At 51.4% G+C, this 22,534-nt stretch overlaps 1 protein-coding gene across 5 annotated transcripts in view; it reads right to left on the bottom strand.

The window, feature by feature from the left end:
• CHD5 (chromodomain helicase DNA binding protein 5) overlaps nt 1–22,534 on the bottom strand; it is a 101,197-nt gene that overhangs the window by 66,721 nt on the left and 11,942 nt on the right. For 3 of the 5 annotated variants that reach the window (XM_029066244.2, XM_029066243.2, XM_039912089.1), the window contains exon 2: nt 10,108–10,238. In XM_029066244.2, coding sequence (XP_028922077.1) covers nt 10,108–10,238 — 131 coding nt within the window. The remainder of the gene's footprint in view (nt 1–10,107; nt 10,239–22,534) is intronic. The other 2 variants (XM_039912088.1, XM_039912087.1) reach the window with 2 other exon arrangements.

Raw genomic sequence — 22,534 nt, 5'->3', positions numbered from 1 at the left:
TAATAAGTGCTTTTATTGTCATCATCATTATTATTACTAAAGCAATTCCTCCAGAATTTCAAATAGAAGGTCCTTACCATGGGCTTTAAAGCACTTGATCACCTTGCCCTCTCCTTCCTTACCTCGCTGCTTTCCTACTACAACCTAGCCCGCATACTTTGCTCCTCTAGTGCCAATCTACTTGCTGTATCTCGCTCTCATCTATCTCTCTGCTGACCTCTTGCCCATGCTCTGCCTCTGGTCTGGAACACCCTCCCTCTTAATATCTGACAGATGATCACTGTCCCCACTTTCAAAGTCTTTTGGAAGGTACATTTCCTCCAAGAGGCCTTCCCCAACCAGACCCTCATTTCCTCTTCTCCCATTCCCTTCTGCATCATCCTTGCACTTTGAGATGCTCCCTTTATTCACCCTCCCTATCAGGCCCACAACACTTAAGAACACTTAGAGAAGCAGCGTGGCTCAGTGGAAAGAGCCCGGGCTTGGGAGTCAGAGGTCATGGGTTCGAATCCCAGCTCTGCCATTTGTCAGCTGTGTGACTGTGGGCAAGTCACTTAACTTCTCTGTGCCTCAGTTACCTCATCTGCAAAATGGGGATTAACTGTGAGCCTCATGTGGGACAACCTGGTTACCCCATATCTACCCCAGCACTTAGAACAGTGCTCTGCACATAGTAAGCGCTTAACAAATACCAACATTATTATTATTAAGTACATATCCATAATTTATTTATTCATATTAATATCCATCTCCCCCTTTAGACTGTAACCTTATTGTGGACTGTGAACATATGCCCCAGATCTGTTATACTGTATTCTCCCGAGTGTTTGGTACACACAGAAAGCTCTGGGTGTAAGCTCTGCACAAAGTAAGCACTCAATAAATACCACTGATTGAGTGATTGATGCAGAAAGACCCTTAGAGGGCTTCAGTTCCTATTCAGTTCTTCTACCTATTCCAGGAAGGGGGCAGGAAGGAGGACAGAATCTCTTGGAGGACAATGGCAAAGCTAGGGAGATCGGAAATGAGAAAAGTCCAACTTCAGGCATGGTCAGAAAAAAGAGAGAAGGAAAGCAATAGGAGGAGGAAGTAGGGGGCACCCACTTGAGCGATAAATCCAACAGGAAACAGATTCCTCACTACAGCAATCTCTGGACTCAGTTGGACAATCAGTGGTACCTACTAAGAGGATTTACTGAATGCACAGTACTATACTCAGTGCTTGAAAAAGAACAATAGAAGCAAGCACAGGTTCCCTCCTGTCAAGAAACTGACAATAAAATAGGTAAAACTCCACACTCTCAACCAATGCCTTCATTTCCTCTTCTGGGGCTGGGCTCCATCACGCCCACCCTGGGAGTCGGGAGTGGAGAACAGATTTCATTTCCCATCATTTGGGTCTCAGAGAACTGGGTTCAAATTCTGACTCTGCACTAACTGTCTGGCTGTGTGATCTGACTCAGGTCCCCAGTCTCTTGGGCCTTGGTTTCCCCTTCTGCTTGAGGAAGACCACCTTCCCCTTCCCCTCATCCCATAGCCCAAGGAGTACTGACAGGCCATGAAATAATGCTTTCCATGTTTTGAGACTGGAGGGGCAAAGCAGGAAAGAGCTCTGTTTTAGGGACCTCTTCCTCCAAAAGAACAGGTCTGGGTTATTATGGGCAGTGAATGTGTCTGCTAATTCTGTTGTATTGTACTCTCCCAACCTCTTAGAACAGTGCTCTGCACATGATGAAGGTAACAGTATTTGTTAAGCACTCACTATGTGTCAAGCACTGTTCTAAACACGAGGGTAGATGCAAGCTAATCATTTTGGACACAGTCCCTGTCCAACATGTGGCTCACAGCCTTAATCCCCATTTTACAGATGAGGTAACTGAGGCACAGAGAAGTGACTTGCCCAAAGTCACAAAGCAGAGAAGTGGCAGAGCTGGGATTAGAACCCAGATCCTTCTGACTCCCAGGCCCGTGCTCTATGCACTAGGCCATGCTGCACAGAGCAGCACAAAGAAGCATGGCGTAATGGATAGAGCACAGTCCTGGGAATCATACAGTCCTGAGTTCTAACTCCAGCTCTGTCACTTGTCACTGTGTGGCCTTGGGCAAGTCACTTCATTTCTCTGTGCCTCAGTTACCTCATCTGTAAAATGGGGATTAAAACTGTAAGCCCCATGTGGGACAGGGACTGCATCCAACTCGATTTGCTTGTGTCCGCCCCACCACTTACTACAGTGCTTGGCCCATAGTAAGTGCTTAACAAATACCAGTTATAATTATTATTATTATTTGCATTTGGACCCATCCTTCGCCCCCAGCTCCATATGAGAAAAAAGGGGCCACATTGAAAGAAAGAGATTCGGCCTTTCCAAGAGACTTCTCAGGGTTAGGGCACAGAGTGCTCAAACTGCCCCCCCCCCCCGCCCAAAGAAAATTCATAAATTCCTTATTAACCAACTACACAGATTAGCACAGACCTACAGAACTGTCTGCTTGTCTGCTGTGTGACCTTGGGCAAATCCCATCACTCCACTATACCTCAATTACCTCATCTGTAAATGGAGATTAAGAATATGAACCCCATGTGGGACAGGGACTGTGTCCTACCTGATTAGCTCGTATCTACAGTGGTTGGCACAGAGTAAGCACTTAACAAATACATTTAAAGAAAAAAAAATAGCCACCTAACCTCATAGACAGCCATCTTCCACCCAGTCCTATCAGAAGCCATGCCAGCATGCTGGTAAGAGGGTGAAGGAAGGCTTGCAAAGAGGCCCTGTGGTTTGAAAAACAAGGCCCTCCACCACGTAGGTTATCGCTCACCCCTGCGACAACAAGGACAGTGTATCTTGTTTCTGCCGGACCTTCCCAAGTGCTTAGTTCAGGGCTCTATCCATAGTAGACGTTCAATAGATACTACTTGCTGATCAATTGCTCCCTTGTGCGCCTCAGCTGCAGCAGAAGGTTCATCTTCCCCTTCCCAGCCCAGGTCACACTGTCCTCTCCCCTACCTTCCTTCCTGCCTTCCTCCCAGCCCAGCTGCTTTCCCCTGGCCTGGGGCAGTTCAAATTGGCTGAGGGTCTCAAATACTAGGACTTTTCATCTTTGAGTCAGGTTGTCCTCAAAGACAAAATAAAAGAAAGGAAGTAGGATCAGCCAGCCGGTGGACACTACTTTTGGGTCCTTGAAGATTTGAAGGGCATGGTGGGGGAGACTTAGAGGAAGGGAGGAAAGAAGGGGAAGGAGGGAGAGAGGAAGAAAAGGAGCTAGAAGAGAAAGAGGAAGGGAGGGAGGGAGAGAAGGAAAGACAGAGGATGAAGAGGAGGAAAGATGGGGGAAAAAGGAGGAAGGGAGGGAGGAGAGCGGGGGAAAGGAAGGAAAGGAGAGAAGGAAGAGGCAGAAAGAAAAGGGAGGAGGAAGAAAAGGAGGAAAGAGAGAAGGAGTAAAAGAAAGGAAGACAAGGCTTCCCCATTTACTAGTGTTATAAACAGTTATAATTTAGCACCGAATAATTGGTTGCTATGGTAACTGCTGCAGTACAGGTTGAAATCATCTCTCTCCAGCTCCCGCCCCAGTCTGACAAGGACCTTCATCTACATATGTTCAGGTTCAGGCTGGAGACTGGTTATTTTATGGAAATCTCAGCCTTCTGACGTCCTGGTGCCGTTCTCCACCTCTGCTGTCTGCTCACCTCACACTGCTCTCCCAGATGGCACAGAAAACCCATTTGTCCCCAGCCCTAGCTGGGCAGTCCTCGGGATCAGGTGGGTGAGAAAGGAAGGGGGAGGAGCTGGGAAAGCAGGTGTCCTGGGTTCCATAAGCAAGTCTGTCAGCTGCTCAGTGGTCCGAGCCCCAAGTAACAGAGCCCAGTTAAAAGCTCACCTGGTGGGTTTCTGTCTGGGCCTCGTCTCTAGCCAGCCTAGCCCAGACTCCCAGCAGAGCAGGGAGAAGCCCAAGACATGACGGGAAAGGCCAGCTTGGCTCATTTCCTGGGTCAGAGAGACAACCTTTCCCTCCCAAGAACTACCTCTCCAAATACCTCTGGGGGTTCCCTTCTCTACCAAGCCTCGGTCACTCGACCCCACCTCAAACCAAGATGTGGGTGCAGTTGGATGAGGGTTCTCAGCCCCCTCCTTTGCAGACCTGATGGAGGGCCAGTGGAAGAAACACTGAAAGGCAGAGAGAGACACGGATACAAGGAGGCTCAGAAAGGCAGACCCAGGGGCAGGAAAAAAGAGAGACAGTGAGGCAATTATGGGCAGAGTGATGGAGAGAGGGAAAGGGAGAGAGAGGGGAGAGATGCAGAGATGGGGAGATGGAGAGAGGGAGACAGACACAGAGGCAGGAAAAAAGAGAGAGAGCAAGGCAATGATGGTTTAAGAGGCAAAGAGAGAGAGAGATGCAGAGATGGGGAAATGGAGAGAGGGAGACAGAGGCAGGAACTGAAACTGTGATTGGTTGAAGCTTAGTAATGGAGGGGGGAGAGAGAGAGCTCACAAGAGAGATGAAGAGACAGGAAGATACAGAGTGGGAGACCGACACAGAGACAGGAAGAGAGTGAGACAGTGAGGCAGTGATGGATCGAGACAGAATGAGAGGAAGAGAGAGATATGCAAAAACAGAGAGATGCAGAGACAGGGAGATGCAGTGAGAGGGAGATGCAAAGATATGGTGATACAGAACAGGGACATGGAGAGAGGAAGACAGAGACAGGATGTGAGACGGTGGCAGAGTGTGAGAGAGTGACAGAGAGAGAGAGAAAGATGCAGAAACAGGGAGATGCAGAGACAGGGAGACAGACACAGAGGCAAAAAGGGAGATAGTGAGGCAGTAATGGCTCAAGACTCAATGGCTCAAGCCCAGCCCACATCTCCACCTCAAGAGGAAAACACAGTGATGGAGAGAGAGAGAAACAGGGAGAGAGAGAAAAATTCAGAGGCAGGAAAGGAAAGAGAAAGAGAAAAAGAAGCAGAGAAGAATGAAAAAATGAAGACAGTGATGGAAAGAGAGAATGAGAGACACAGACAGACAGACAGGCAGATGAGAGAAACAGACAGGAACATCAAGCCGGGAGGCCCATCAAAAAGAGGGGCAGATGAGCCAGGCTAGTCAGCCTCTATCTGGAAGTGGGAAACAGAAGTCCTATTTCCCGCCAACCCTCCCCCACGACCCCATCCCCTGTGATTACATTTCCCCTCAACTGAGACTTCCACCCGTAGGCCACAGAACACCCCAAGCCAAGCTGCCACCACACATTCTCACTAAAACCCCCAGAGGGTGCACCCTGTCTAGACGCCTCCCTCTCGGTCACCTCACAGAGGACAGCCTCGAAGGCACGAGAACAGAAAGCCGCAGCGCGCCACGTGACCCTGAACCAATGATGAGGCAACAGTGCGACACACACACACACACACACACATACATACACACACAGAGCTGCAGCTCTGAGAGGCACTGGGGGAGACCAGGAGGGAGACAGAACACATCGTAGTAGCCAGAGGAACCAGGGATGGCTGGCCCTTGAGGAGAACGGGTCACAGATCTGGAAATGTGGATACGACTCGCAGGACAACTCAGATCGAAAAATGCCCCTGCCACTCACTGCCCCTAGAGTCCAGGGACCCAACTCTGTGACAATCTTCCCATAACCTAGACACCGTTTCTTTTCGTTTTCTCCAAAAAGAAACATGCTTTCTAGATTCCCTAGACAGGGGACAGTGAGTATCAAGGAATCCTGGAGCTGGAGGGGACCTCTGAGGTCATCTAGTCCAGCCCCCTACCTCCAGGGAGGAAATCACTAAGCTCAGCATGTAAAAGTTACATTCCAGAGGAAAGAGTGAGGAATTCCAGCATCCTCTCTGATGGCTTCCTAGACAGAGTCAGCGTGGTCTAAAGAGTCAGGACCTAGGAGTCCCAAATAAGTCTTCAGTTCCTCACTCCCTCTCTCCTCTGTGTCAGCTAGGCACTTGGATCTGTGTCCTTTAAGCCTTGATATTCACACCACCTTCAGTTTCACAGCACCCACAGACATATCCGTAATTTATTTTAATGTCTGTCTCTCCTCTAGACTGTAAGCTCCTGATGGGCAGGGAACATGTCTACCAACTCTGTTGTACTGTTACCCTCCCAGATGCTTACTACAGTGTCCTGCACCCAGAAAGTACTCACTAAATATCACTGATTGATTGGTAATTCCAGCTCTGCCACTGGTCTGCTGGGTGACCTTGGGCAAATCACTGCCAGATCTTGGTTAGTCTGAGAGACGGCAAGAGAAAGAAGACTCAGAATCTGGAGATCTAGGTTCTCTCAGATATATTCCCATTATTGATAAAAATAATAATATTTAAGCACCTAAGATGTGCCAAGCACTATGCTAAGCACTGAGGTAGCTAAAATCGGATAAGATTCCATCTCTGTCCCACAAGGGGCTCACAGTCTCAGTAGTAGGGAGACTGGGTACTTCATTCCCTTTTAATAGTTGAGGAAACTGAGGCAAAGAAAAGTTAAGTGACTGGTCCAAGGTCACACAGCAGGCCAGCTGTAGAGCAGGGTCGAGGGGGTGGGTGATCCCACATCTCCTGATTCCTGTCCTGTGCTCTTTCCACTAAGCCAAACTGCTTCTATTCACTTACTGAGTTACCTCAGACATGCTGCTTCCCCTCTCTGAGCTTCTGCTCCCCAGCTTCAAAATAGGGAGCATAACTGTGGGGTCTTCTCCCCTGACCCTCTCCAGGGCTGCTGGGGAGAGTCACAAGCAGAGAGGCTCAGAGCCCCTCGCATCACCATTTCCCATACAAGCCCAGCCCACACCCCCACCTCAGTCAGCAGCAGCCCCCAGGGAGGCTCATGGCCAGACAGGGACTTGAAACCTCTGGGCTCTCTGCCCCCACTCTCCTTTCCTTACCCCTGAACCCCGATGCTCAACTCGGGAATGGCAAGGAGTTTCAGGGCCTGAGGCACCAAGCTGGGAATGGTTCAGGGAGCTAGGAGAGCACTGACCTGGGCTCCTGAGAGGCAGCGGGGTTACCGTTGGGGTGGACACTCTGAATCTCTCCATTAACCTCCTTTCATCTGATCCTGTGGCCCCAAGGGCCAGCGGAAGGGCTGGCGGGAGGCCACCACAGGATAAGCTAACTTCTGATGATGGTATATTGTTATACTGTATTCTCTCTAGTGCTTAGTACAGTGATCTGCACAAAGTAAGTGCTCAATAAATACGACAATGACTGACAAGAGCGCCAGGATTTGGGCTCCTCTCAGTTGAGATATCAGGGCCAAGAGGCTGATGGGGCTGGCAGCTTTATGGACGAGTTCCCGGCAGCTTTAAAGGAACCCAACAATGGGAGACAAAAAGGGGTAAGGAAGTTCTAACGCTGGGGTTGTTCTGCCCAGGGAGTACTGTTGGGGGTGTTGGGACTTCTGGCCTGTGCGAAAGTGCCAGCCCCAGGGCATGATGGGGGCCGGAGGGGTGGATGGGGCCGGGGGGGGGGGGGGTGAGGAAATTGGGAAGGTAGGGCGCCGGGGCCCAGTGCACCCAGTGAGGTGTTGGGGCAGTGGAGAGCCAGGGGGCTGGCGGAGCCAGTGGGAATTAATGGGAACAGTGGGGAAGGTGGGGTGGTGGGATAAGTGGGGCCGATGGGGCAGTAGGGTGGTGGGGTCAGTGGGGATAGGTAGGGCAGTGGAGAAGGTGGGGAGGTAGGGAGTTAGGGCCAGTGGGAAAGGTGGAACAGAAGGGTGAAGGGAATGGGGGGATGGCAGGGCAGTGGGGCCGGCGCACCTCAGGTTTCCAGCTGACGGGGGGATGAAGGGAAAGCTAGTATTCTCAGCCCCATGGTCAGGCTCCCAGCTCACTCATTCTGGACCTTTGAAAGATTCAAGAGCTTCTGAGCAGAGTTGAATGGACAGAGCTCCAAAAGAGGTTTTTCTGACTCTAGTGGGTCAAAGCCAGCCTGTGGGCCCTGAGCCCTGCCCCACTTGCTCCCATCAAAGCACGACCCCTTCCTGTCCCAAACTCACAGTGAAAGTTCTCCCCTCCTCCCACCACTCCACCCTCTATCCAAAGCTGAACCTCTACTGCAGCCCCACCACCAACCCCAGCCTCAGGGCCCAGTGTCTCCTCAGTCAGTCAACTGTATTTACTGAGCACTTACAGTGTGCAGAGCACTGTACTAAGCGCTTGGGAGAGCACAGTGAAACATTACAACAGACGCATTCCCGGACCACAGTATGGGCCTAGGCCTGTCGCCACTGACACTGCCGCGCCAGAAATGACCTGCGTTTCCCTGCTCTGGTCGAGGCCCGAGGTGGGGACTGGCATCCCAGCAGCTGACGAGGGCCAAGGATGGGCAATCGAATGGGCGAGCTGGAGGGGAGGGGTCCATCTCCCCTCCCAGGGAAATCAACCTCCCACCTAGGTTGGAGGGGGTGACACAGCTGGCATGTGAGATGGGCACAGCTGGGTCAGTGGATGCCCAGACGCAACCCAGAAACTGCAACCATTTGGTAATATTTTGCAATTCAAAATAAACAAGCAGCAAACAACCAGCCGGCATCTGGGTTGGCTCTGGGGGCTGGCCCACGGTGCCTTCTTGCCTGCCCTTGGCCCCCTCCTTCCCGCTCCCCCTCACCCACCGCTTTCCTCTCCTGCATCCCCCTGAGCCCCGAATGGGAGCCGCAGGAAGGAGCATTTCAACCCACCAACTGGTGCTCCACAGACGGGCTTCTAGGGGCCGGCTAACAGATCCAGGAAGGCAGACAAATTCTTGGCTCCCGGCTCCCAGCGGATTATGGGAATCAGATACATTTCTATCCCCTCCCCTAGGTGGGCTGGTGGGCTGCGGGAGTGTTGAGTCCACCTCCAAGGAGAGGGGGTGGTCCACCTGAATGAGGGCCACGTGGGGTGGGTGCCGGGCTGGACCATCTTTGCCCCTTCTCTTTTCTGTGCCCCCAGTACCCCTAGTTTTCCACACCACAGCATCAAAGCCATGCCTCCATGAAAGGGAGTTGAGGGGTCGAGGGGGTCAGTCCTGCAAGAGTCCCAGGAGACAGGGTTCCTCCACCTGACTCCAGAAGACCCCAGATCACTCAACCACACAGCAAATCCCAGCTTTGGGTCACCCACCCACACAGCCAATCCCAGCCTTAGGTAATACATCCGATTGGCCATTAGCCCCGGATCACCCAACCACACAGTCAAAAGCAGAACCACGTCACCCATCCACATGGTCAACCCCAGCCTGGATCACCCCCAGCCCCAGGGCACCTGTGTATGTGACCAACCCTAACCCTGGGTCACCCATCCACATAGTCAACCCCAGCCCCAGGTCATCCATCCACACAGTCAACTCCTGCCCCGGGTTACCCATCGATGTGGCCAATCCCAACCTGGGTCACCCATCCACACGGTCAACTCCAGTCTGGGTCACCTAACCATGCAGTCAACCACAGCCCAGGTCATCTGTGGTCATATGGCCACCCCCAGTTCTGGGCCTCCCATCTACACAGCCAACTCCAGCCTCCTGTCACCTGTCATTCAGCAACAGCCCTCCACCCCGCCGCCTGGGGTTCCAGAACAGCAAAGGCCATCCTCTGGCGCAGCTTTCTCACCCTGGCAGAAACTTAAGAGTGGCAGAGGCTGCAGCCGGGGATGAGAACACTTCCAGACCCTCTGGATCACTGGGACCTTCCCTTCCCACGACCCCCACCCAGCCCCACAGCCCAACCCTCAGGGGATGCTCCCAGCCCAGAGAGTGCCAGCCGGGCAGGTGACTTGGCAGGGCAGAGGTCTGGGCATCCCCAGAGTGATGTGAAAACTCACACCGCCGGGTTTGGGGGATGGGGCCGTGGATGGGCCGGGGGCCCCTGTGGACTACAGTGGGTGCCCCTGTAGGAGCCCCAGGTAGGGTCCGCCCTGCCCCTCCCTCTCAGATTCCTACTTATGCTGCAGTCCCCATCTCCTGCACCTATATGAGTGGCAGGCCAGAGTTGGGGACATTAGGAAGGAGGCTTATAGAGAGACACAGCAACCCCAGCCCTCCCTCTGTCCAAGGGAGGCCCAGGACCCCAGCCCCACTGTCTGCCCAGCCCCGCCCGGGACAGAGTCCCCCGCACCTCTTTCTTCCTTCGCCTCACTTTGGATGCCTTGTTCTCCTTGAGCTTTTTGGATTTCTTCTTCCTGGGCAAGCTCATCAGCTCCTCAGGGTAGAATTCCTCCAGGCCTTCAAGGCCCCCGTCCTCTTCTTCTGGAGACAAGAGGAAAGGAGAAGGTGTCACCTGAGTGGCCAGCCCAGCCAGACCCAGAACCCCAGGGGGAGCAGCGGGGCCCAGATCTCCTGGCCCTTTACACGAGGGCCCACCCCAGCCTGTCCCAAGGCCCTGCTCCCTCTACACAATTCCCCACCTTCTTCCCCTCCTCCTCTGCCCTCCTACCCCACTTCTAGTGTCTTCCCCCAAACTCTTGTGGGGCCCAGTGGGCTGAACTTCCAGGACAGGGTCAAAAAATTGCCAGCCCAGAGGACCAGCCTGAACAGGTAGCAGGCTCCTGGGTAAATGCCCGATTCTATCCAGTTATCCAGATTTTTTAGTTATGAAACCAACTAGCCCCAATGTGGACAACCAGGGTTTGGGTGACGGGGGCTCATTTAATCAGCTAGCCCACCAACGCCTGACCTTTGTTCCTTCATATCATCCCCCATAAGCCATTCCCCTTACTTCTCTCCTACTCCCCTCCCTACTCCCTTCTCCTCTCCCATTCCCCTCCCTGCTCCCTCCTCCTCTCCTTGCCCTTGAACCATCTTCAGGCTCTAGAAATTCCCTGCCTTAGCCATTCCAGAGGCATAACAACCCCCTAATGAACATAGCCCTTGTCAAATTTCTCCCAGATCGGGGCTCTTCTTCCATCTCCTAGATCTCCCAGGACAAGAGGGATTCTTCCCACTTTCCAACAAAAGCCTATGGGATTTGCCCAAGGTCATAACTAAGTCACAGACCTAGCCGTTCCACAACCACGGTCCCTGACCACCACCTCCCTGCAGAGCGGGTTCTTTACGCATCTGAGGCAGGAAAACCCAGCAAGTCCACCCAGAGCCAATCGGAGACCCTTCCCCAAATGGACTACAGGGAGTAGGGAAAATCACCTGCCAGGAGCCACCTCTCTGAGAAGATCCCACTACAGGGTCCGTTGGCTCTGTTCCCATCCCCACGGAGGGCAGAGATGCTGCAATCGTGACCAGAAGACCTCACCTGCCTCCCTGACCACTCAATTTGGAAATGCCAAACCTTCTCCCAACCTAGGAATCCACAGAATGACACCCTCCCACCACCACCATTTTGGCTCAGTGGAAAGAGCACTGGCTTGGAAGTCAGAGGTCGTGGGTTCTAATCCAGACTCCGCCACTTGTCAGCTGTGTGACTTTGGGCGAGTCACTTCACTTCTCTGTGCCTCAGTTACCCCATATGTAAAATGGGGATTAAACTGTGAGCCCTAAGTGGGACAGGGCCTGTGTCCAACCCTATTACCTTGCATCTACCCCAGCGCTTAGAATGGTGCCTGGCAAACAGTAAGTATTTAACAAATACCATAATAATTATTAAGAGAAGCGGCATGGCTCAGTGGAAAGAGCCCGGGCTTGGGAGTCAGAGGTCATGGGTTCAAATCCCGGCTCTGCCACTTGTCAGCTGTGTGACTGTGGCCAAGTTATTTAACTTCTCAGTTACCTCATCTGTAAAATGGGGATTAACTGTGAGCTTCACGTGGGACAACCTGATGACCCTGTATCTACCCCAGTGCTTAGAATAGCGCTCTGCACATAGTAAGCGCTTAACAAATACCAACAATATTATTATCTTGCCCACTCAAGTCAGGCCTGTAATGAGGCCAGAGGCTCCAGTTGCCTTAGCCCAATGTGTGATTTTGGCACTTATAAAGCACTTACTCTGTGCTACACACTCTGGTGAGCCCTGGGGTATATACAAGAGAATCAACTGGTCACAGTCCCTGACACATATGGGGCTCACAATATAAGGAGGAGGGAGAACAGGTATTGAATCCCCATTTTACAGAAAAAGAAATCACAGCCCAGAGTGGTTAAGTGACTTTCCCAAGATCACAGAGCAGGCCAGTGGTGGAGTCAGGAATAGACCCTGAGTCTCCTGATTCCCAGAACCAGGACACACCGACTCCCTCTTGGTGCACAAGCAGCAGATTCAGGAGGAGAAAGATGAACCCTCCAGGGCAGCGTGGCTCAGTGGAAAAAGCCCGGGCTTGGGAGTCAGAGGTCATGGGTTCAAATCCCAGCTCTGCCACTTGTCAGCTGTGTGACTGTGGGTGAGTCACTTAACTTCTCTGTGCCTCAGTTCCCTCATCTGTAAAATGGGGATTAACTGTGAGCCTCACGTGGGACAATCTGATTACCCTGTATCTACCCCAGCACTTACAACAGTGCTCGGCACATAGTAAGCGCTTAACAAAGACCAACATTATTATTATTATTATGATTCTTTAGGAGAACAACAGCCCCATTGAGTGGCTTGCCTGCCAAACCCAGCCAGGGAGCTTATGGCACCCCCAGACCTCGAGTTAAGTGCTGGCACTGGTGGAACCCTCTAATCCCAGGTAGGTGTCAGTGCTGGTGGAGCCACCCAACCCCGGGCAAGTGTCACCATAAAGGCAGGATCGGCAACTCGGCCGGGTTCCTGTGATCAGGTCTGAGTGCATGCCCTGGGGATGGACGGATGGGCAAATGCCTTCTCCTTCTCCTTCTCCTCCTCCCCCGGTTCCCCCCGCACCAGCTGCTGCAGTGAAGGGGTTCTGCGAAGCGACTCCCTTCCCGGTTATGTAAGTTGCTCTCAGGCTGATGCAATCCTGGTCCGAGGAGGCCAAGCTCCTCTGCTCAGAGGTCAACGGCTACGCTGCCTTTTTTCCGGGAAGGCTGCTGGGGCCGAAGGTTGGGGGGTGGGCCTTTGGGAAGAGGTTGTAGGAAGAGGGGCTGGGGTCAACGTGCATGGGCTGGGAAGAGCTGAGCCCTCAGTGGGGCTTGCGTGACTCAGCAGAGTGGCCTCTCTCCCCCTCCCCCAGTCGGGGTCTGCCCCTGCAGGATTCAGGGACTCAAAGCCCCACACCCCAAACCTGTCCATTTCTCTACCTCCAGTGAAGTGGATCCTCGAAGCCCCTGGCCTCCTCCAGGATGCCCTCCCAACTAGTTGTCTGGGCCTCTCTGCCAGGCTTCCTCCTCCTCCTACCTCCGCCACGTTAAAGGGGTCACTAGATTGGGGTGGAACCGCTCCGGCGAGAAGCCAAGCCCAATGAGCTGGAATCTGTCCGTGACCTGACCGGTCCAGAGGGAGACCCCAACCTGTCCCCCTCCGCCACTCCCCTTAGACTCACCCGAGGGTCCACCCACTCGTCCCGGCCCCCACGCGGTTTTCTGGGGCCACCTGGGGACCCGGGCCTGGCCACAGCAGCCTGCTCCTCCACCCAAGGCCAAGGATCACAGGGGGACAACGCCGGGGGCTTCCCGGAAAGCAATTTGGGGCAAACATCCCACTTCTCTCCATGGAATGGCAGGGAGATCAACCCAGACCCCGACCCACCAGGCCCAAAGGGGTCATTTCTCCCCCAAGGCCCCCACTGGGCTTGGAGAGAGGTAGGGTCGAGAGGCTGCCGCCCCCAGACCCCACCACAGCCGCACCGGGCAGGACGGGCTGCCTTGCCCCGTCTTCCCCTCCAGCGTGGGCATTTGGGCAACCCAGCCCTTGGGAAGGGAGCATTGGCAGGGGGTGGGGGCAGCTCCTGGCACAGCCAGAACTGCAGCCCCAGGCCATGCTTGCTGCTGCCATTATCGATCCCAGCGGCGCTATAATTAGGATGCATTAGGCTTCTTATCGTCTACCTTTTTACATTCCCAAGTAGGGCCCGCTGAAATGGATTCGATCAGAGGGAGTGAAATGGATATGGGGGAGGGAGGAGGAGGAGTGGGGAGAGAAAGAAAAAGGGTGGGGACAGTGGGGATGGAGAGGGAGGGGAGAAGTTATAGGAGAAGGAAAGATGGGGAAGTGGAGGAGATGAGAAGTGAAGGAGGTCGGGGGGAGAAAGAGAAGAGGCAAGTAAGACATGGGGAGGGGAGGGAGATGGAGATTAGATGGGGAGGAACACAGGGAGAGAAAGGGGATGGGAAGAAATGGGAGAGAGGGGAAGAAGAGATTATATATTTATTTTATTAGAATAACAATTATATTAATAAGAATAATGGTTGCATTTGTTAAGCACTTACTATGTACCAGGCGCTGTACTAAATGCTGGGATAGATAATATAATCCTGTCAGATAGTCCCTGTCTCACATGGGGCTCGCAGAATAAGTAGGAAGGAGAATAATAATGTTGGTATTTGTTTAGCACTTACTATGTGCAAAGCACTGTTCTAAGCGCTGGGGGGATACAAGGTGATCAGGTTGTCCCTCATGGGGCTCACAGTCTTCATCCCCATTTTACAGATGAGGTAACTTAGGCCCAGAGAAGTTAAGTGACTTACCCAAAGTCACACAGCTGACAAGTGGCGGAGCAGGGATTAGAACCCATGACCTCTGACTCCCAAGCCCGGGCTCTTTCCACTGAGCCACGCCGCTTCTCTGTATTTGTTAAGCGCTATGTGCAGAGCACTGTTCTAAGTGCTGGGGAAGATACAGGGTAATCAGGTTGTCCCACGTGAGGCTCACAGTTAATCCCCATTTTACAGATGAGGTAACTGAGGCACAGAGAAGTTAAGTGACTTGCCCACAGTCATACAGCTGACAAGTGGCAGAATCGGGATTCGATCCCATGACCTCTGACTCCCAAGCCTGGGCTCTTTCCACTGAGCCATGCTGAGAATAGGTATTTAATCCTCATTTTTAGATAAGGAAACTGAGGCACCGAGAAGTTAAGTGACTTGCCCAAGAGCACACAGCAGACAAGCAGCAGAACTGAGATTATAACTATAAGGGAAGAAATGCAGCCTACTGGATAGAGCATGGACCTGGGAGTCAGAAGAACCAGCTCCGTCACTTGTCTGTTGCGTGACTTGGGCAAGAACCAGCTCCACCTCTTGTCTGTTGTGTGACCTTGGGCAAGTCATTTAACTTCTCTATGCCTCAGTTACCTCATCTGTAAAATGGGGATAAAGACTGTGAGCCCCATGTGGGACATGGACTGAGTCCAACCTGATTAGCTTGTATCTACCCCAGCACTTAGTACAGTACCTGGCACATAGTAAGTGCTTAACAAATAGCATTTTTTTTAAAAAGTTCTGTTTGTTAAGTCCTTACTTTGTGCCAAGTAGCGTGGCTTAGTGGAAAGAGTACGGGCTTGGGAGTCAGAGGTCATGGGTTCTAATCCGGCTCTGCCACTTATCAGCTGTGTGACTTTGGGCAAGTCAGTTATCTTCTCTGTGCCTCAGTTACCTCATCTGTAAAATGGGGATTAAGACTGTGAGTCCTATGTGGGACAACCTGATTATCTTGTATCAACCCCAGCGCTTAGAACAGTGCTTTGCACATAGTAAGCGCTTAACAAATACGATAATTAATTTATTATTACTGTAAGCTAATCAGGTTGGACAGAGTGTCCCACATGGGACTCCCAGTTGAAGTAGAACAGATGAGGAAATTTAGACACAGAAAAGTGAAGTGACTTGACCAAAGTCACACAGGAGACAAATGGCAGAGCCAGGATTAGAACTCAGGACCTCTGACTCCCAGGCCATTCTGGGAATGGGGAGAGAAGAGCAGAGAGAGAAGAGCACAGAGGGAGAGAGAAAGGATGGAGAGGGAGGGGATCTGTTATATTGTACTCTCCCAAGTGCTCAGTACAGTACTCTGCACACAGTAAGTGCTCAATAAATGAAGTTGATTGAATGATTGACTGCAATGAGATGTGGGGAAAGAAAGGTGGGGGAGGAGAGGAAGGGGAGTGTTTGAGAGGCAGGGAGAAAAGGAAAAGAGGAGGGAGAGATGGGGAAAGGTGAGGGATACAGGAAGATGGAAAGAGGGGAAAGAGGACAAACCAAAGGAGAAAAAATTAAAAAATAGAAGAACAGGGATGTTCTCAGGGATGTATGTAACAGGGAGGCATGGGAAGGACGGACAGATTCACTCTTTAACATCTTTCCTTGCTAGTCCAGCCCTTCCTCACACCTGTATGTGTTCCCTGGATTGTTATTATTATTATAATAGTAATAAAAATGATAACTGTGGCATCGTTACACTTACCATGTGCCTGGCACTGTACTAAGCAGTGGGGTAGATATAAGCAAATCGGGTTGGACACAGTCCCCGTCTCACCTGATCTCAGACTGTTCTGTGCCCAACACAGGGATCAAGGGTCCTTGCCATTCTGGATGGGGCCCAGAGATCTCCCGTTCACCCTGGCCAACCCCAGGTCCAGAGACCGGGCCGCCAGCCTGCCCCAACCCACCTACCCCAGCCCGGCTGCCCCAGCTCACCTGCCCCAAGCCTGCCTGACCAGTCAAACTCCCTGGTCTGGCTCCAGCTGCTTGTCTCTGGGTGCCCGAACCCCTCCGTGGTGTGTGGGTAAAGGGAGAGATAGTAATGGAAGAAGAAACCATTGAGGGTTTTTCCAGTCCTGGAACCCCAGCATTCCTCCCCAGCAGAGACCCAGCCCCCTCCTCCTCCTCCTCCTCTTCATCAGAAGAAGACTCTAGCTTCTTCCTGGAGAGGGCAGAGGGGAGAAGAGCTCAATCAATGGCTAACTGATTGCTAAGTAAGTATTGCACTAAGCATTTGGAAGAGTACAATAGAGACAGAAAATCTGGAAGCACCATGTCCTCAAGAATAATAATAATAATTAATAATTAGGTATTTGTTAAGCACTCGCTAATAATAATAATAATGTTGGTATTTGTTAAGCGCTTACTATGTGCAGAGCACTGTTCTAAGCGCTGGGGTAAACCCAGGGGAATCAGGTTGTCCCACGTGGGGCTCACAGTCTTAATCTCCATTTTACAGATGAGGGAACTGAGGCACAGAGAAGTTAAGTGACTTGCCCACAGCCACACAGCTGACAAGTGGCAGAGCTGGGATTCGAACTCATGAGCCCTGACTCCAAAGCCCGTGCTCTTTCCACTGTGCCACGCTGCACCAAGCACTGTCCTAAGCACCGGGGTAAATACAAGATAATCAGGTTGACCCACGTGAGACTTGCAGTTTTAGTCCCCATTTTACAGATGAGGTAACTGAGGGACAGAAACGTTAAGTGACTTGCCCAAAGTCACACAGCAGACAGTGGCAGAGTCGGTATTAGAACCCACGTCTTCTGACTCCCAAGCCTGTGCTCTTGCCACCAGGCCATGCTACTAATGGGGGAAGCAGACTATATCTATCCGTAACGGGAGCAGGACGAAGCAGCCAGCTCCTGGAGCAGATTCAGCCACAACCTGCGAAGCCCAGGGTTTAGTCTGGTAGGACGGGAGCACTCAAAGGGAAGGAGCTATGGTCTCTCGTCTGCTCTGTAGAACTCCAGGGGAGAGTCTCAGCCCCCTGGCCTGCCCTCAGTAACCACTAAGTTCCTCTAGGAAGGAAGGCATCCAACCCTCTCTCCCACCGCACCCCAGCGCCCGCCCTGCCGCCCAGAGAGAAAACTCCTTTTGCTACTTCCCATGAATTGATAGGTAACAACCGCCACCTTCCCCCCCACCAGCGACAGTCCCTGGTCCTGGCTCACTCCCTCATGCCCTCAGACTCCTCCATCCCTGCCGAGACTTTAAGCCTATTTTACCTATTTGTCTTGTGGGTTCGTGTGGTTTTTTTATAGCATTTATTAAGCGCTTACTCTGTACCAGGCATTGTACCAAGTGATGGGTATATCAGTCAATTTATATCAATCATCTATTAAGCTCTTAACGTGTGCAGAGCACTGTACTAAGTGCTTGGAAGAGTACAATATAACAATAAAGCAGAGTTGCTAGATACATTCCCTGAGCACAATGAGTTTACAGTCTAGAGAAAAGATCATCAGGTTGGACACAATCCATGTCCCACAAGAGTGGCTCAGTGGAAGAAGCAGCGTGGCTCAGTGGAAAGAGCACGGGCTTTGGAGTCAGGGCTCATGAGTTCGAATCCCAGCTCTGCCACTTGTCGGCTGTGTGACTGTGGGCAAGTCACTTAACTTCTCTGGGCCTCAGTTCCCTCATCTGTAAAATGGGGATTAAGACTGTGAGCCCCACGTGGGACAACCTGCTGCCCCTATGTCTACCCCAGCGCTTAGAACAGTGCTCGGCACATAGTAAGCGCTTAACAAATACCAACATTATTATTAAGAGGCTCACAGCCTTAATCCCCATTTTACAGATTAAGTAACTGAGGCCCATAGAAGTTAAGTGATTTGCCCAAGGTCACACAGCAGACAAGGGGAGGAGGTGGAATTAAATCCCAGGTCCTTCTGCTTTAATGTTTCAACACTTCTTTTGGGTCTGTCTCCAATCCTTTATCCCCACTTGAAGTTTTAGATTGTAAGCCCCCTGAGGGGCAGGGACCCTGTCTAATTACCACCTATGCATTTTCTCTGCACACCTTAACCACTTTATAAATACCATTACTACTGCTACTAGAAGAAATGTTGGAACAACTGGGATTCATGAGCACCTAGAAGAAAAGACTGACAGCACCCTCAAATAGCCCTCTTTCCAGGACATTACCTGGGAGAAGCAGCATGGCCGAGTGGAATCATCATGGGCCTAGAAGTCTGAAGAACCTGAGTTCAAATCCCAGCTCCACCATCTGTCTGCTGTGTGACCTTGGGCAAGTCACTAGAACAGTGCTTGGCACAAAATAAGTGCTTTACAAATACCATAGTTATTCTCTGGGCCTCAGTTTCCTCATCTGTAAAATGGGGATTTAAACTGTGAGGACCAAGTAATAATAATAATGTTGGTATTTGTTAAGGGCTTACTATGTGCAGAGCACTGTTCTAAGCGCTGGGGTAGACACAGGGGAAAGTAGACCAGCGACTGCACCGAAACTGACTGGATTGAATCTATCTCAGCACTTAGTTCACTGTCTGGCACACAGTAAGTAATTAAAATACCATTAAAAAAAGAGGGGGAGTCCCTCAGTAATGGTAAACCCCTGGTTTCATCTCAAGGACAGATTACAGAGGAGAGCCGGAGAAATGGCACTTAGAGTCCTGGAAATCTGCCTGAAAGGCAGTCACTTTGTCCTGGAACAGATGTTGAGGGAATCTATCATTCTGGGGGTCTTGAAGAATAAGGAAGGTCACCTGCCTCACCAAATCACCCAGAATCAGAATAAGGGATGGTATAAAATAGGCTCATTCGTCCTGGGGGAATCAAAGAAAGGCATATGTAAATTTCAGTCTGTGAAAGTATAGTGTTTTGTTTTTAATGGTACTTTTTAAGCACTTACTCTGTGCCAGGCACTGTACTAAGCAGTGGCATAGATACAAGAAAATCGGGTTGGACACGTTCCCTGTCCCACCTGATCTCAGACCCTTGCCAAATTGTATATTCCAAGCGCTTAGTACAGTGCTCTGCACAGAGTAAGTGCTCAATAAATAGGATTGAATGAATCAATCAAGTGGGAAAGGGACTGTCCAATCTGATTAACTCGTATCTACCACAGTGCTTGGAATGGTGCTTGACACGTAGTAAGCGCTTAACGGTCAGCCAGTCAATCGTATTTATTGAGCGTTTACTTTGTGCAGAGCACTGTACTAAGTGCTTGGTAAAGTACAACACAACAATATAACACATTCCCTGCCCCTCAAAAATAAAAAAATTGGTTCCTGATGTTTAAAGTCAGAACCAATTTTCTCAGAAGAACATAAATGGGGGCTGGGTCTCTGAACCAAGGTCATATGTCCTTACTTTACCCAAAATACCCCAAATTGTATACTTGGTAATCAACTGTAGGTGACTAAATCAGCTACGTTGGTGTATATGCATGGAGCTAGAGATGTTCCGTGACAGGGTAGATGACTTTTACTTCATCGGAAGTAAAACGAATGTGTTGACCTTACCTGGGTCAACCTACCTACCTGTTGACTCCCCTCTTTAGCTCCGCACCATCTTCAAACTGCCCCGCCCAGCCCAACAGCAGCTTTTACAATCATTTCCCCCATTTTCCCACAGCTCCCATGCCCCTCTCTCTTTGACCCGCACCACCAGACCTAGTGCCACAAGAAGGGTTGTTGAAAAGCTGAAACACTGTCTTTTTAGATATATCCTAAAGGCGCGATCCCTCAAAACATGGGGAGCCAGGGGCTGCCTGTGCTAGAGGTTGGAGAGGCTAGCTAATCCGAACATCTCTTTGGCAGAACTGCAGGAGCTGCTCACCCAACCCCAGGGGTGGACTGGATTCTGGGAGGGAGGCTGGAGGGCAATGATCAGGAAGGGAGGGAGGGCAGAAAGGCAGGTTTGGGCTCTGGACCCCTGGGAGGCTCAGTCAGGCTGACGAGAACACTGCTCACAGCCAAAACCACAGAAACTGCACCAAGCAGGGAGATTCCGTGGCCTCTGGAGCCTCATAAAAAGAACTCGAAAGAGCCAGGACTCTCTTTCTAGTTCTACATGTTCTGTTCGCACTTTGTTCTTTCATCTCTGATCCCGTCAGGTTCCTCAGAGCAGCCATGCTCCCATCTCCCCGAGGCCCTTCCAGCCGCAGCTTTTCCTGACCAGGAATCCAGAATGGCTCATTGTCCCATCCTCCGGCTCCCGGTCCAGCTGCCCTGGAGCGGCTCCGTGGCCCCACTGACAATGGGTTGAGGGAGGTGGAGAAGGGCAAAGGAATGCCATGGGCCGGAACTCCTCGAGGGTAAGAATGATGGTATTTTTTAAGTGCTTACTATGTGTCGAGCACTGTTCTTATGCTGGGGTAGATACAAACTAATCAGTTTGGGCACAGTCCCTGTCCCACATGGGGCTTCTAGTCTTAATCTCCAGTTGACAGATGAGGTAACTGAGGCACAGAGAAATGAAGTGACTTGCCCAATGTCATGCAGTAGACAAAAGGTGGAATGGAATTAGAACCCAGGTCCTTCTGACTCCCATTTCTCTGCTCTATCCACTAGGCCCCGCTGCTTCGGATCAACTGTTCCTTTTGCTGACCCCCGGGTGACTACGATCATTCTCTGTGATCAGTAGGCAGTTGATCAGTGTTGTCATTGATGATGGCAATGAGAATGGTGACCTAGGGGCCCAGTCCCAGAACTACAGGGCTGTCGTACCAATCTCAGCCCTCCCCAACAGGCAACTTCCACCGCAGCTCACAGGAAATCTAACCCGCCTCCCTTTATTGGGCACTCACTGCAGAACATTGAACTAAGCACTTGGGAGAGTGCAATTGGGCTAGTTAACATGATCCCAGTATTCAAGCAGCTTACAATCTAGCAAGGGAGATCAACAGTAAAGTAAAATATAGGTTGAAAGAAAAATAATGGGTATTTAAATGAGCACTTAAGTAATAGGTTTTGTTGAAAAGTCCTTCAGGTGGTTGTGAGTTCATAAATGCACAGTTGGTGTAGAGTGCTGGGGTGGTAGCTAGGTAGAGGTTGAACTGGGATGGGAGAGAAATTATTAAAATAAGGCCTCCAAGAGCTTAATAGAGTGCTTCAAATACAGTAGATACTGAATAAATACTACTCACTGTGATGACAGGGAGAGAGGGAGACATGAGGAAAGAGAAGAAGGGGAGGGAGAGAGAGAAAGAGACAAATGGGGAGAGAGGGAGAGAGAGATGGGGAGAGAGAGTGGGAGGGAGAGGAAAAAAGAGGGAGATGGGGAAAGAGGAAGAGTGGGAGAGAAAGGGGGATAGGAAGAGAGAAAGAGAGGGATGGGGAGAAAGGAAGAGGGAGGGAGAGGAAAGGGAAGGAGAGAGAAATGGATGGAGAGAGAGGAAGAGGGAGGGAGAGAGTAGGGGGAGAGAGAGAGAAAGAGGGGGAAGGGGGGAAGGGAGGAGAGGGAGAAGAGGGAGGAGGATGGAAGAGGAGGAGGAGGGAGAAGGAGGAGGAGGAGGAGGGAACAGGAGTGAGAGGAAAGGAGGAGGGAACAGGAGTGAGAGGAAAGGAGGAGGGAAGAAAAGGAAGGGGGAGGGAGAGGGAGGGAGGAGGAATTCGCTGCCCTCCCTTTGCAGGTGAAAGGATATGAGTTTGGAGGAGGAACAGCTGTACAAGGACAAGGTGCTAAGCCTCCTTTACTTGTCCTGGGCCTCCAGGGGGCTTCAGAAAGGCCCAGAAATAACCTTGGGTTGAACTGCCTTCTGGAAGACACAGCACAGCTGGGCCTCATCCTTTAGAGACATGAAGAGGGACAGTAATCCCCTCTCTCCCCTCCCCAAGCCTTCTCTTTGGCAGACTAAACACTCCCAATTATTCACAGGGAGGGGAAGCTGGACCCAAGTCAGTGTCGCTCTGCAATCCATCTATCCGTTGACTGTCCCCCACCCCAAGGTCCCCCCGCCCGTTGCTGTTGAACCAGAGGCTCCTGTCCCCTGCCAGCCTCATTCCCCATTTGCTGCAGGGCACCGAGCAGCA

Source organism: Ornithorhynchus anatinus, chromosome 5 (genome assembly GCF_004115215.2).
Source record: "Ornithorhynchus anatinus isolate Pmale09 chromosome 5, mOrnAna1.pri.v4, whole genome shotgun sequence".
In the NCBI taxonomy this organism is placed as follows: domain Eukaryota; kingdom Metazoa; phylum Chordata; class Mammalia; order Monotremata; family Ornithorhynchidae; genus Ornithorhynchus; species Ornithorhynchus anatinus.
The sequence above is the reverse complement of the archived record's forward strand: the minus strand, read 5'-3'. Positions and strand labels throughout refer to the sequence as shown.